The following is a 13862-nucleotide window of genomic DNA, read 5'->3' on the forward strand; positions in this document are numbered from 1 at the left end:
CCCCCCCCCCCCGGACCTCATGCATTGTTCATATCTATAAACAGAAATTCAATAGTAACCCCAAAGCCAGACTCAATTTTCTCTGGGACTCAGGATACATAAGCTGCCCCAGCCCAGGCAATTAGTGGCAGCCATAGAATGACTAAACTGACACCCATTATTATTCCAGGGCTGGAAGCCTCTCCTCAGTGTTTGCATAAAATAAACAAGGAAGGAAATACAAGAGCTGGCCTGGGGACTTCAGCTGTGCTGACTACACTACGGTAGGAAGGAAGAGAAAAGAAAAGGGCTGAAGACTCCTAGGTCCAATAAAAAAAAAAACAAAAAGCGTCAATAAAAGTAACTTAGGTACACATAGTGCAGAGGCAATTAAATCCCCAGCAACAACAAAAAGGGTGAAAACAGAAGGGATTGTTTTTGGTGTGGAAGGGAGAAGGGAGTCAGAGGTGACAGTGTATTAGTGCCACATTGAGGATCCCTCAGTTAAACCAAAAGGCTTGTGTGCCAGAAGTAAATAGGCTTTTAAGGGGAATATAAACTAGCCTGTTCTTCAGCTTTGACAACCTCCAGCCCTTCCCACCTCATCCAGTGCTAATTTCACGGAACTTCCTGGTCACGGCTATCCAGAAAGATATCAGTAAGGAGAGCCTATGGAATCTCCATCCATACCTCCAGTGTTTTTAGCCACAGAACAGACTGAATAAGTTATTTTTTTTTTCATTTGTAGCAATGTAGTATCTGCTTATAGAGTTGTGAGTGAAGCTGCTTAGGAAAAAATGTTGTAGTTATACCCATGCACTGAAATTGGCTTTTCAGTACTCACAAGTCAATTTACCATCCTGCATACCTTTCAGGAATGGAATTTGCTACAATGCATAGCACTTTCCCCCTTTAGAGTAAGCCATTTGCTCTTTTTGTCTAAATCTGGGCGGGGGGGGGGGGGGGGGAGGAAGAAACTACAGTAAGTAAAACTTTCTCTTAATAACCTGACCCCAAGACCTGGAGCAGAATGATGAGCCAAGGGTTCACAGTACTAGTTTTAGGGTACCCATTGCTATTAGAACCTGGCTGGAGTGTGCTAAAACGCCTTTCCAATACAGTTTCCTCTCAATTATTTATATACAATCAATATGTACATATAGGGAGAGGTAATATCTAAGCCATAACAGATAGATGACCTAAATACTGCAAGAAATCCACAACTTCTAGCATGATGGGGTTCATGAACTTGTTTCTTAATATTCAGATAACAGTATTTCAAAAGGTTTGGTTTCCTTAGAATGCTTACATGTTTTATTTGGGGTATTTAAAATCATTTTTTGAGCAGGAGTCAATGGGTTTCACCAGACTGCAAAGACAACCCATGACAAACCCAACTGTTTAAGAACCTCAGTTGTACAGAGAATTTATAATTGACAAGGATCCTACAGGATGAGGAGGGGCAGGATTGGCTGAAATCTTCTCTGGTAGAGGAAGCAACCACATCAATGAAACCACAGATTTATCAAGGTAGAGGAGAAGTAACTTGTCCATGGCGCTAGAAGTCTGCCATCATATAGCCCAACCAGTGGCTGTAACATGAGACTTAGGATGGGGGAGAGAGTGGTGTGAGCATGTCTGACCTAATGTCAGTCTCTACGGCTGTATCTCACAGGGCACATGAAAGCCTCATGTAAAGGATGTATATAATATTCTTTAAAAACAAAAAAGGCAGCCCTATGATTTCATGAGTGTAGAGAGATCCTAGTGAGGAAATTCCTCCTACAGCTGCAGATCAGCACCTGCTCTGTAATTCTTAGTCTTGGAGAACTCCCCGGGACACTGACAGGTTAAGTGACTTGCCCAGATCACTCAGCTGATTTGTGTTAGAGACAAGGCTTGAAGCTATGTTTTTCTGGCTTTGAAGCCAGCTCTCTACTACCCTACTTCTTCACTTTCTATCTACTACACTACCCTACCACTCAAGAAATTATTTAAAATACTATAAATATATTATATATTATTTATATTACATAATAATTACACATATATTGTATATATAATAACACATCTATGGGATTAGCTAAGCATTTTTTCTTTTATATTAGAATGGATAATCAAGAGTTGGTTATATTCTCAGACACTTCCTAGCTGTGTGATCCTAGGCAAGTCATTTAACTCCCATTGCCTAGCGCTTACCTTGGAACCAATACACAATATTGATTCCAAGAGAGAAGGTAAGAGGTTGTTTTTTTTTAAGAGTTGATTATATATAAAATAATCCCTAATGATGTTAAAAAGCTGAGGGAGAAGAGGGGATTGTCAGAAGCTTTACTTAATGATGTTTGGCTTCTCATTTACTTTGCTTCTGCTCCTGTTTTGAGAGTCAGGGAAACCATGGAAAGACATCATTGCCTTTACCTGGGCAAGAAATAAAATTCCAAAGTCACCTAGAGAGACTCACCCTTGCAGACTACATTGTTTTCAGGTTCATAGCCAGCTTTACAGGTGCAGCGCCCAATTGGTACCATCCACTCTCCATCCCCGTTGCAATACAGTTTAATAGGGACATCCACCTCCTCTGCATTGGGGATGCATGTTCCCCGGGCAATCACCAGAGATGTGCTTTCAGCCCCAGTCATAGTCTCTGGGAAAATAGCAAAATTCTGTACGATGCTGGGGCACTTCTTGAAAAACACTCTAACAGAGAGGAGAGACATGCAAGCCCCATAATCCTGAAAAGCGAGGTAAAAGCCATTCCGAGTGAGGGGCCCAAAGCTTCTCACTTCTGTGTTAACCTTCATCAACCTTCCCCCAAAGTCTACCTGGGAGAAGCTCTCGTCAGCAGCAATAGTGTCCACTTTGAGGTAGGGAGCCTCTGTCCAGAAGGCAGACTTCTTGGTGGCAATGACAGAGTCTGTCTCATAGTAGTAGAGGTTAAAGGTCTCTTTGCAAGAACCAGGAACATTTGGGAGACTGCTGCAATCCCTCACAGTGAAGCGCATCTCTGTGTAGATACGGTGGGCCCCTCGCCGATTGATGAAAGTGGTAAGCAGCCAGTTGTTCTGGTTGGGCTCAAAGACGTTGCATACCTGGTAGGTACGGATGGTGTTCAGGTTTTCGTCATAGCCACTGACCTCTTCCCACTGCACAGAGTGGATGCCAAGAGAGAGAGAGAGAGAGACATAGAGAGAGAAGGGGAAAAAAAGACAGTGAGAGACCATGAGAGAGAAAAAGACCATAGAATTCTAAGCCTAGAGAACATCTTAAGAGAGATTTCAGCAGACCAAAGGATCATAAATTAAAAGTTGGAAAAGATTTCAGAAATCATTCAGTCTGACTATCTCTTTTTATACTTGAAAAAAATTAGATGCCCCCCAAAATTTAATAGTCCCAGAACTGCACACTTAATAACAGCATCAGGATTGAAACTCAGGTTCCCTGACTCCAAATCCAGTTCTCCTTCCTTTGTGCCATGATGACTTCCTTAACATGATGATCATCTAATATTGCATGTTATAATAAACTATCTGTGTCCTTTCCTTAGACTGTAAGGCTCCAAATTGTCAAGGACTAGGTCTTAAACTTTTGTACCTCTCTCAGAATTTAGCACAGCACTTATTGAAAATACTTTTTATATGTATGAATGAATGAATGAACAATAGAACTAACAGCAAATGAATGGAACTTTTATCTTGCTACAAAACTTAAAATACCTTGAGAAAGATTTTCCTCTCTTCAAAGATCTTCTATATCATTACTCTTTTTTACATCATTATTCTTGAAGGATGTTAATACAGTAACTTTCTAATAGTTGTGGTGAATCATCCTGTGACCATTTCTGTCCCATGTTTCCCAACCCAACCTACGCTGCAAAACAGTAAAATAGCTACATTTTCTACCATGGACTCATCTACACTTTGGAGTCTCTTCATAGCTCAGGGTACAAGGACCTGAACTTGGGAGGAGGGAGGGATATGACAGTAGAAGGAGCAAGATGTAAGGAAGAAGAATGATTTGAGTTTTTAAGCTTTTAAAAACATTTATATTGTTATGGTTTTAAAAATAATTTTATATTCATAAGTAGCTTTAAATTTTTTTTAAGAAGTCATGTCCTATGGTGGTGAAAACTATGCAGTCCAATAAAAATTTGCTGTAGATCATGTTCTTTGTCTCCAGGAAGGATCATGCTTAAATCATCTCAGACAGATGAAAACCTACCCTGGCTTTAAAGGTCTCTAGGGGAGTAGATTCCACAATATCTCTGTGTTACCCATTCCAAAATATAACTCATCTTGAAGTTGGAATGGTCTTCTGTAGAGCTAACATACATACATCCCTCACTCGGCAGCTTTAGCCTCTCTTCATTTTCTCTTTTCCATAGAGACAAAAGGGGTTATTCCAGCCCCTATAAACTCTTGCTTCTTGACACTGCTGATGTCCAAGTTCACAGCACATCGGCCCCAGACCCACACAACCACAGCTGGATCTCATCATCTCAATCAGGTGACTATGAAGATTTTTTTTACGTGGAACCCTATTCTCCATCCACCATCTTATCTGTTGTGGTAAAAACCATTTTTAACATCTATTTTTAAAAATTGGATAAATTTTTTTTATATTTTTTTAAAGTGATGTCCTGGTTCAGTTAGAGTTTGTGGCTCTTTTCAGACAGTAGACTGAACTAGTTGTAGGAGGACTGCCAGCCTCATAGAAATGATTAATGAACAATTTTAATGGTACCAAATATGCATATTTCAAGCAAGTATCTAATGGAAAATGAAAGTTAAAGAAAATGATCCAGTGACTGAAAAATAAAATATTTCTCTGATTGTAGGAAAAGGTTTTATGCAGGTCCTGATGGATCTTTCCCTTTAAATTGACTCAATAAGAGACTGGGTTTTGGACCAGAAGCCTATGGTCCTTGATCCCAAGGATGCCTAAGTTGGTGATTTTTTTTAAGCTGGCAGTTCTGAGCTGCAGTGAGTTAGACCAGAGCATCAGGTGTATACTCTGAGTACCAATGTGCTGACTGCAGGGGTGTGATGAGGTTAGCTCTAACCAGCATCAAAAGTCTGATAGTTAAATTTTTAGTGTGAGCATATATACTTCAGAAATAAACAATTGCTACAAATTGGGGCCTGATTTATTGTTTTGCTGATTGTCTGGTCTTAAGAAAGTATTAATAACATAGATTAAAAAGTGCACAAGCATACATTTTTTTTCTGGTTGTTAAACATTTCCCAGCACATCCCTGTATTGCCCTATAAACATTACTTGAGCTCAGCAGGCGTAGAGTAGAAGGCTTAGGGAATGAATTCATCATAGACTAGAGGTCTAGTGACTGTAGGATAATAATATAACAACTACTAGCATTTATAGAATAGTTTTAGGCTTGCAAAGTGCTTTGCATCTCTTAACTGATTTTAGCCTCACCCTGACCCTGGATGACTTGTCTAAGGAGGGGCAAACCAGCCCAGTTGGAATGAAACAACTTCAGGGTCCTTTGCCAATTCATGGTAGGATCAGGCTGGTGAAAGGCGCTTCTAAACTTGGTGAGATATGGAGGCTGTCTTCTTTTTATTTTGTAATACATGAATATAAATAAAGCAACATAGTAAAGAAAGGGAATTAGTAAGAGGAATGATTCCATAGACTAAGCAACTCTTAAAATGGGTTACTGGTACTGGCAAAGAGACTCTGATGCCTTTCTTCTGCCATGATTATTTCTTTCTCATCTAGCTGACCAAAGGAAAGCTTAATAGCAAAATCACAATTGGGAAGGAAACTATGGAGAATTTAACTGTAACTAAATGGCACAGTGGATAGAATATGAGAGATGAAGTCAGAAAAGACCTGTGTTCAAATCTGACCTCAGACACTTACTAGCTGTGTGACTTTGGGCAAGTCACTTAATCTCTGCCTCAATTTTATCGCCTTTAAAAATGTGAATAACATCCACTTCCCAGGGTGGTTGTGTGGAGAGAATGAGTTAATATTTGTAGAATGCTAGAATTTTTCTTTAAAAAACTAGAAAGTAGCATACAAACCCAAGGGGCTATCAACAGTGAAGTTAAATAGATGAAAGGAGTTAAACTTTTTTCTCTTTAAAATTGCAAAGGTAAAAGAATAAAGATTTAAATTTTCATTAAAATTCATAACAGTTAAAAAATGGTTTGAGAGGGGCAGGTGAGTGGCTCAGTGGACTAAGAGCCTGGCCTAGAGCTGGGAAGTTCTGGGTTCAAATGTGGCCTCAGATATTTCCTAGCTGTGTGACCCTGGGCAAGTCACTTAATCCCCATTGCCTAGCCCTTACTGCTCTTCTGCCTTAGAACCAATATACAGTATTGATTCTAAGATAGAAAGTAAGAATTTTTAAAAAACAATTTGAGAGGTACCAATTTTTACCCATTTATTTCTCTTAAAAACTGCTGTAATACATATTATTTTAAAATATTGTATGCTTGTTTATGTTTAGCTGTTTTAATAAAGATTGTTATCATATAAAAAATTATACTTGAGCAGGGAAATATATTATTTCTTTTTTTAGTTAACCATGTTTATTAAGAGTCTGATTTTTTAATTGTGAGACAGTAATCAAGACACCTCTCTTTGCCAAATTACAGGCTACCTTAATTGTAGCCAAAATAACAACAAGGGAATCAACACAAACTGAGTGCTGGCCATAAAACCTTTTAAATAAATAGTCAGTATTACTTCTGCCATGTCTCCTACTCTCCCAAACCCAGTGGACTCTTCTTCATCCACACCAGGACCTTCTGTCTCTAAGCAGTCACACTTCTTCACATTACTATTTCCTCCTTAATTACATTAGAATCCCTAGCCAGCCTATGAGTTCATGGTCAGAGCCATTATTGCTACCTTTGCTACCATCCTACATTCTCATATCATCTTGATCATCTTCCCAATAATAATTTTTCTCCACTTCCCAGACCACAGAAAGACATATGCATACCCAATATACATTCATATCATGCAGTTCAACTGGGCCTTTGCCACTTTCTTGAATTTATTACTGATTCCTTAGCTATTGAGAAACTAGTTTATATTCCTATTTAAAATCCATGTTATCTTCTTGCTAAATGTGTTATGTTCTGGTAAGCTTGATTTTTATAACCCAAAAGCAAATCTATCAGAGAGCAAAAGTATCTGATACTGTATGTAATGGTTGCTAAGGGAACATTGCATGTAAATTAGGAAGAGCAAAAGTTCTAGCTTCTGAAACAAAGAGCTAAGGATAAGAGATGGTAAAATCATTCCCTTCTGACTGGGAAAAGACAATCATAGGGTTTCACACTAACAGACACTGGGATATACTAGGAGGTTTCTTTAATTTTTCTCCTCTTCTCCCTCTTCCCCTCCCTCTCCCTCTCCTCCTCCTCCTCCTTCTTCTCTCTCTCCCCTCCTTCCTTATCTCTCTTTCTCTCTCCATCTCCTCCTCTCTCTCCCTCTCTGTTTCTCTCTCTCCCTCTCCCTCTTTGTTTCTCTCTCCTCCTCTTCCTCTCCATCTCCCTCTGTCTCTCCCTCTCTCTCCCTCTTCTCTCTCTCATATGCACAAATATAGAGACATATATACATGCATAGTTTATGTAAATATAAATATATATATACATGTGAATATATGCCTACTATGTATAAATATATATATTTATATATGAAAGTGCATATATATGTATAGAAGCATATAAGCCTAATCAAACATATGTAACTACATATACAAAATCTCTTTTGGTCCACAGAAGAAAATGAATTCAGAATTTTAGCATATAGAGAACCAATCAAGAATGCTTGGCGGGCAGCTTAATGCCTTCTCTCTTATTTGTTTCAAGTTAGTCAGGGTTTAATTTAACAGAATAACAAAAGCTTTAGGAAAGCCCTTGACCAATAAAGAAGGTCCTCACACCAGACTCTCAACAAAGATATCTAATCCAGTGGTTGTTCTCAGAGAAAGTTTTTACTTAAGTTAAAGTTTGACATTCAAATAGTCCTTTAACATAGAGCTTCAGCTCACTGTCCAGTACATCCAGGAAGAGCTCATTCTAATGGTATACATGATATTCTTTGGCCTTTAATCTTTGGCTCATCTAGCGTGTGATCTGTGACTGATAATTCTTTGTTTGATGCTTACTTTTTTCTTTTTATATTTTTAATTTTTTAAATTGACGTTTGTTCTTAATGTTCTACTGAGCTATAGTACTGTTCGAAGTTCAGATATTTGAATTCTCTAGGTAGCCAAAGGCTAGGATTTCATCCAGTAATTTAAATGATCATAAAATTCTTAATATTCTCTACACCAATATTACCAAAGTAGACAGCTATGTCTGTGCACATTTATAAAGTCCATCAAACATCATATTGATACTGACTTTGTATGTGTGCATGTATATGTAGGAGACAGATACAGAGTCAGAGAAAGAAAGACAGATAGAGAAATAGAGAGAGAAAGCCACTAGTCAAATATTGGAACACTCTATGTGGAAGAAGCTGGCATGGGTGATACTTCTGAAGGAGGCACATACTTGCTGCCCTAGGTGGATCCCACTAACTGTGAAGGTATCCATAACATTCTATCTGGTACCAACACCTCTCCAAGACCACTATTATTCCCAATATGTCACCCCAGTTCTTCATCCTTGGTTTTCTCAATTCCCCAGTACAAATATATTTACAAATAATATTCATAAATTGCTTTGTACTGTGCCTGGCACATAGTAGGTATTATATAAATTCTAATTCTCTTCCCAAAATAATGTGCACAAGCCAAACCATGACATATTCCAACAAACAAAAAACTTGCAGTGGTTCTCTAGTGCTAATACCATAAAACATAAATTCCTTGGCCTTACATTTGAAGTTCTACTCAGTCTAGCTCTTACTTCCAACAGATAACTAATCAAAAGATACTAACATTTTATGGAATAATTTTATGCAAGTGATAAATGAATGGGAATATTTAAATGTTAAAAACTAGTAAGTGTGTATATCACCACCAATATGAAAGATTTAGCCAAGTCACTAAGAATAATAATAGAATAAAAAACCTTGAGGTTTCATCTACACCTAGAAAAATGACAAAAATTGGGGGAAATTAGAAATAGCCAATGTAGGAGCTACTGTGGGAAATATAGGCACATTTATACTCTTGATCAGCATTGGCACAGGTTTTCAAGATTGAATGCCCAGACTGCAATTTCAAGCTACCTGTAAGTCCCTCCCTGCTCCATTATCCCAAAGAGCTGAGGGAGGAAGTGCACTCTATGGGTGGCTGGAAGGAGGGGTGGGACATGCAAAAAAAATATCTGCAGGTGTTAGGAAGAGGGGAAATGGAGCAGCTCCCCTGTGTGACTCTGCACTCATGCCAATACTTGTCAACACTGCTCTAAATGGAATTATGATTCATTTTCATTATTCTTCTAAAAATTACTACTACTATAACTAATATTAAGCATTATTTATATAACACTTTACATTTTGAAAACTATTTTACATATCATATTTCATTTGACCCTCGCAACAACCTTGGTAGGTAGGTGTTATTAATCGCCATTTAATAAGTGGATTGTTGTTTATCCTTCATTTCAAAGAAGAACAATGACATCACCTGGAACATGTTTTAACTTATGCATGAATTGGATTTAAGTGAGGCTGAGTTGCACAAAGCCATTGGCCTCACTCTTTAAAATCATTGAAGACTGTAGTAGAAAGGCCAGCTTTAGCAATTAGAGAAGAAAAAGAAATTGAAGGAATTAAAGTGGGCAATGAGGAAACTATCACTCTTTGCAGATTATATGAATTAGAGAATCCTAGAAAATCAATTAAAAACTAGTTGAAATAAATAATTTTAGCAAAATTGCAAGATACAAAATAAACTCACATAAATCATCAACATTTCCATATATTTCCAACATAATCCACCAGCAAGAGTTAGAGAGGGACTCCATTTAAAATCACTATAGATAACACAAAATACTTGAGAATCTATTTGCCAAGACAATATGAACACCATTATAAAACACTTTTCACACAAATAATGTTGGATCTAAACAAGTGGAAAAATATTAATTGCTCATAGGTAGGTCATGCTAATACATAAAAATGACAATCTGAACTATGTTAATTTACTTATGCAGTGCCATACCAATTAAACTAGCGAAAATTATTTTATAGAAGAAAAAATAATAAACAAATTCACCTGGAAGAACAAAAGGTCAAGAATATCAAGGGAAATAATGAAACAAAAAAAAACATGAAGGATGGTGGCCTAAAAGTACCAGAATCTTAAACTACTATAAAGCAATCACCAAAAAAATCCAGTACTGCCTAAGAAATAAGACGAATGGAGTAGATTAGGAGTAAATGGTCTCAGCAATCTAGTGCTTGATAAACCCAAACATATCAGCTTTTGTAATAAAAATTCACTATCTGACAAAAAATGCTTGGAAAATTGGAAAATAGCATGACAAAAATTAAATTTAGATCAATATCTCACACCCTATTCCAAGATAAGGTCAAAATGGGTATATGCTTTAATCAGAAAGAGTTATATAAGTAAATTAGGGGAATATAGAATAGTTTACCCATCAATCTATGGAGAAGGGAAGAATTTAGGACCAAATAAGAGATAGAGAACAAGATATAAAATGAATAATTTTGATTATATTAAATTAAAACAGTTTTGTACAAACAAAACCAATGCAACCAAGATTAGAAGGGAAACAAAAACTGGGGGGAAATTTGTAAAAAATTTCTCTGATAAAGGTCTAATTTCTCAAATACATAAAGTACTAAATCAAATTTCTAAGAATCCAAGTCATTCCCCAATTGATAAATGGTCAAAGGACATGAATAGGCAGTTTTCAGATGAAGAAATAAAAGCTATCATTAACCATATAAAAATGTTCTAAATCCATCTTGATCAGAGAAATGCAAGTTAAAATAACTCTAAGGTACCATGTCATACCTACCAGACTGGCTAATATGACAGTAAAGGACAATGATAAATGTTAGAGGTAATGTGGCAAAATTGGGACACTAATGCATTGTTGGCAGTTATAAACTAATCCCACCATTCTGGAGGGCAGTTTGGAATTATTCCCAAAGTGCTTTAAAAGAATGTATACCTTTTTATTCAGTAATACTACTACTAGGTCTATATCCCAAAGAGATTTAAAAAACAGGAAAGGATCTGTTTGTATAAAAATATTTATAGCTGCTTTCTTTTTTGTGGTGGCAAAGACTTGGAAACTAAAGGGATGTACCTTAGCAAATCATGGTATATGGTCGTGGAATACTATTGTGCTTTAAGGAATGATTTCAGAACAGAATGATTTCAAAAAGAGCTGGAAAGACCTTCATGGACTGATACAATGTGAAATAAATAGAACCAAGAGAACATTATACACAGTAACAGTGACATTGTGGAATGATCAAATGTGATAGACTTTGCTACTAACAGCAATACATTAATCCAGGACAATTCTGAAGGACTTATGACAAAGAATGTTATGTACTTCTAGAGAGAGAACTGTTGGAGTAAGAATACAGATAGAAGCATTTGATTTATCACTTGTTTATTTGGATATATATTTGGGTTCTATAAGATTATTCACTTACAAAAATGAATAATATGGAAATATGTTTTGCATGATAATACATGGACAACCCAGATTGAATTGCTTGCCAGCTCTGAGGAGAAGGGGGAGGAAAGAAGAGAGAGAGACAATATGGATCATATAACTTTGGAAAACTTATGTGAAAATTTGTTATCAATTTTTTTAAAAGAAAAATGTCATTGAAGTCTAGCGAAAAGAAAAATTCAGAATAACTGGTGATGACCTTCGCATCTTCGTTGTCTGAGAAAACTTTAGGTGCGCCACAGCACCTGCTTCAGCTGATTTCTTGGCCATTAGAACCAATTACTCTTATCCTCTCATTTTACCAGAGTGGTATAAGGTGTTAAGGCAGGACTGGCACCTCTGGTGTAAGGATTTGCCAAGCCCTTATAGATTTTTAAGAAAGCATTTGATATACTGGCACAAAACACATCATTGAAAGCTCTTCTCAAGCAAGGTATGTCTCAAGTGTGTATTAAAATTATGCAAGACTCCATAACCATAACAAGTGCAACTACAGAAAGAAATTCACTCTGACTCAGTTAAGTGTCAAATAAGGTATTTGCCAGTGCTATAAAAAATGTCCTTAGTAAAGTCAACAAAAAGACTGATTTCCTATGGATCATATCTCCATATCATTCTATTGAATAATGGTTACACTAAATTTACCTGGGCTGCTTGTCTCTCTTTGGTGTTCCCTTTTCACTCAACTGTCATCTGTGGCTCTAAGAAGCTGTAGCATGAACATACATCCAGGTAAAACCATCTCAGCAGACAGACTAAATGAGGTTGATGATAACCTACAGGCTTAAACCCCTCAGTGGTTTAGGAGAATGTCTGCCCCAAGCATATGAATAAGTGAGTAAACCTGAGGCTGAAAGAGGTTAAATTACTTGCCCAGGGGTTACATAGCTTATAAGTGTCTGAGGTAGGATTTGAACTCATGTCTTCTTGACTCCAAAGATAGTACTTTCTTCCCCTCCTTACTTAGCTGCCTGATTATGTAAAAAAAAGTCACTAAACTATTTACATTCTTTGACCATTACTGGATCACCAAGGAGACTAAAGACAGAAAGAAAGGCTGCACATATACTAAAATATTTCCAGAAGCATTTCTGTGATAGTGAAATCCTGGATAGAAAATTAGGCCTCCACTATATAGGAAACAGTTGAAAAAAATTATGGTACATATAAAATAGCATGCTATTATGCCACAAAAATAGTAACTATGGAAATTAAGAGAAATGATGACAAAAGAAATTAAGAGATGACCACGGAAATTAAAAGGAATACTTACATGAACTGATGCAGAGTAAAGTAAGCAAAACCATGAAAATAATATACTTAAAGATGAGGTGGAATGATACAAGCCAAAAAAAAGGCTAAAAGGAAGCCAAATTCTAAGTTACTACAGGGATCACTCCTGGGGTCATAGAAAATAAAAGCTCATTTTTAATGCACCACATAGAAGACTAAAATAGCATCATCTACAAAATAGTGGAAGACAGAGAAAGGGGGAAAAACATTCCCCAGAGAATTTGGAATGAAAGCCAAATGAGACAGATTATCCCAAGAGCACTTAAGGATGACATTGGAAGGAGAACAATAAATAAACAGATACAAAAATAGAGCAAATCTGAACAAATTTTTACAGTGTTTTATTCTTACTGGCAAAGATAGTGGAAGCGATTAAGAAGATGAAATTGGAAAGATAAGATAGGACTTGCTAAACAGATTCACAGACTTATACTCTGTTTGAGCCAGAAGGAACCTTAGAAAATTCTAAGTCTACTCCAACATAGTCATTATATAGCTAAGAAAAACACTGCAAGAGAAATTTGCACTAGAGATGACACAATTTTAAGTACACCAGAAGAAAACATTACAAATGAAAGGAAAACATTTTTATAAAGAAAAAAGGGACTATAGAGACAACAGTAGCTGCCTATCCATACCTTTGCTTTCTCATATGATAAAATCATCATGAGTATGATTGATGCATCATAAATGGCAATATACCACAAATGAGAAAATGTAGACTTTCGTATTTTATAATCTACAATAGACCACATCTTTATAGTAATACAATTAACTCAGAGGGTTCAGAGAATATGATCTGGCTCTTTTTGTAGATTTTTAAGAAAAAATATGATTCACTAGAATAAAACACAGCTTTGAAAGTTCTTCTCAGACAAGGTATCTTTCTCATGTGTGTGTTAAAATTATGCAAGAATCTATAACAAGTGCAAC

General features: G+C 36.6%; 1 protein-coding gene across 1 annotated transcript in view; it reads right to left on the reverse strand.

The window, feature by feature from the left end:
- The window catches only part of EPHB1 (EPH receptor B1), a 494682-nt gene that overhangs the window by 451365 nt on the left and 29455 nt on the right, over positions 1-13862 (reverse strand). Inside the window, exon 3 of the mRNA XM_044669152.1 lies at positions 2444-3125. Within this exon, the coding sequence (XP_044525087.1) occupies positions 2444-3125 (682 nt within the window). The remainder of the gene's footprint in view (positions 1-2443; positions 3126-13862) is intronic.

This window comes from Gracilinanus agilis, chromosome 3 (assembly GCF_016433145.1).
Source record: "Gracilinanus agilis isolate LMUSP501 chromosome 3, AgileGrace, whole genome shotgun sequence".
Taxonomy (NCBI): domain Eukaryota; kingdom Metazoa; phylum Chordata; class Mammalia; order Didelphimorphia; family Didelphidae; genus Gracilinanus; species Gracilinanus agilis.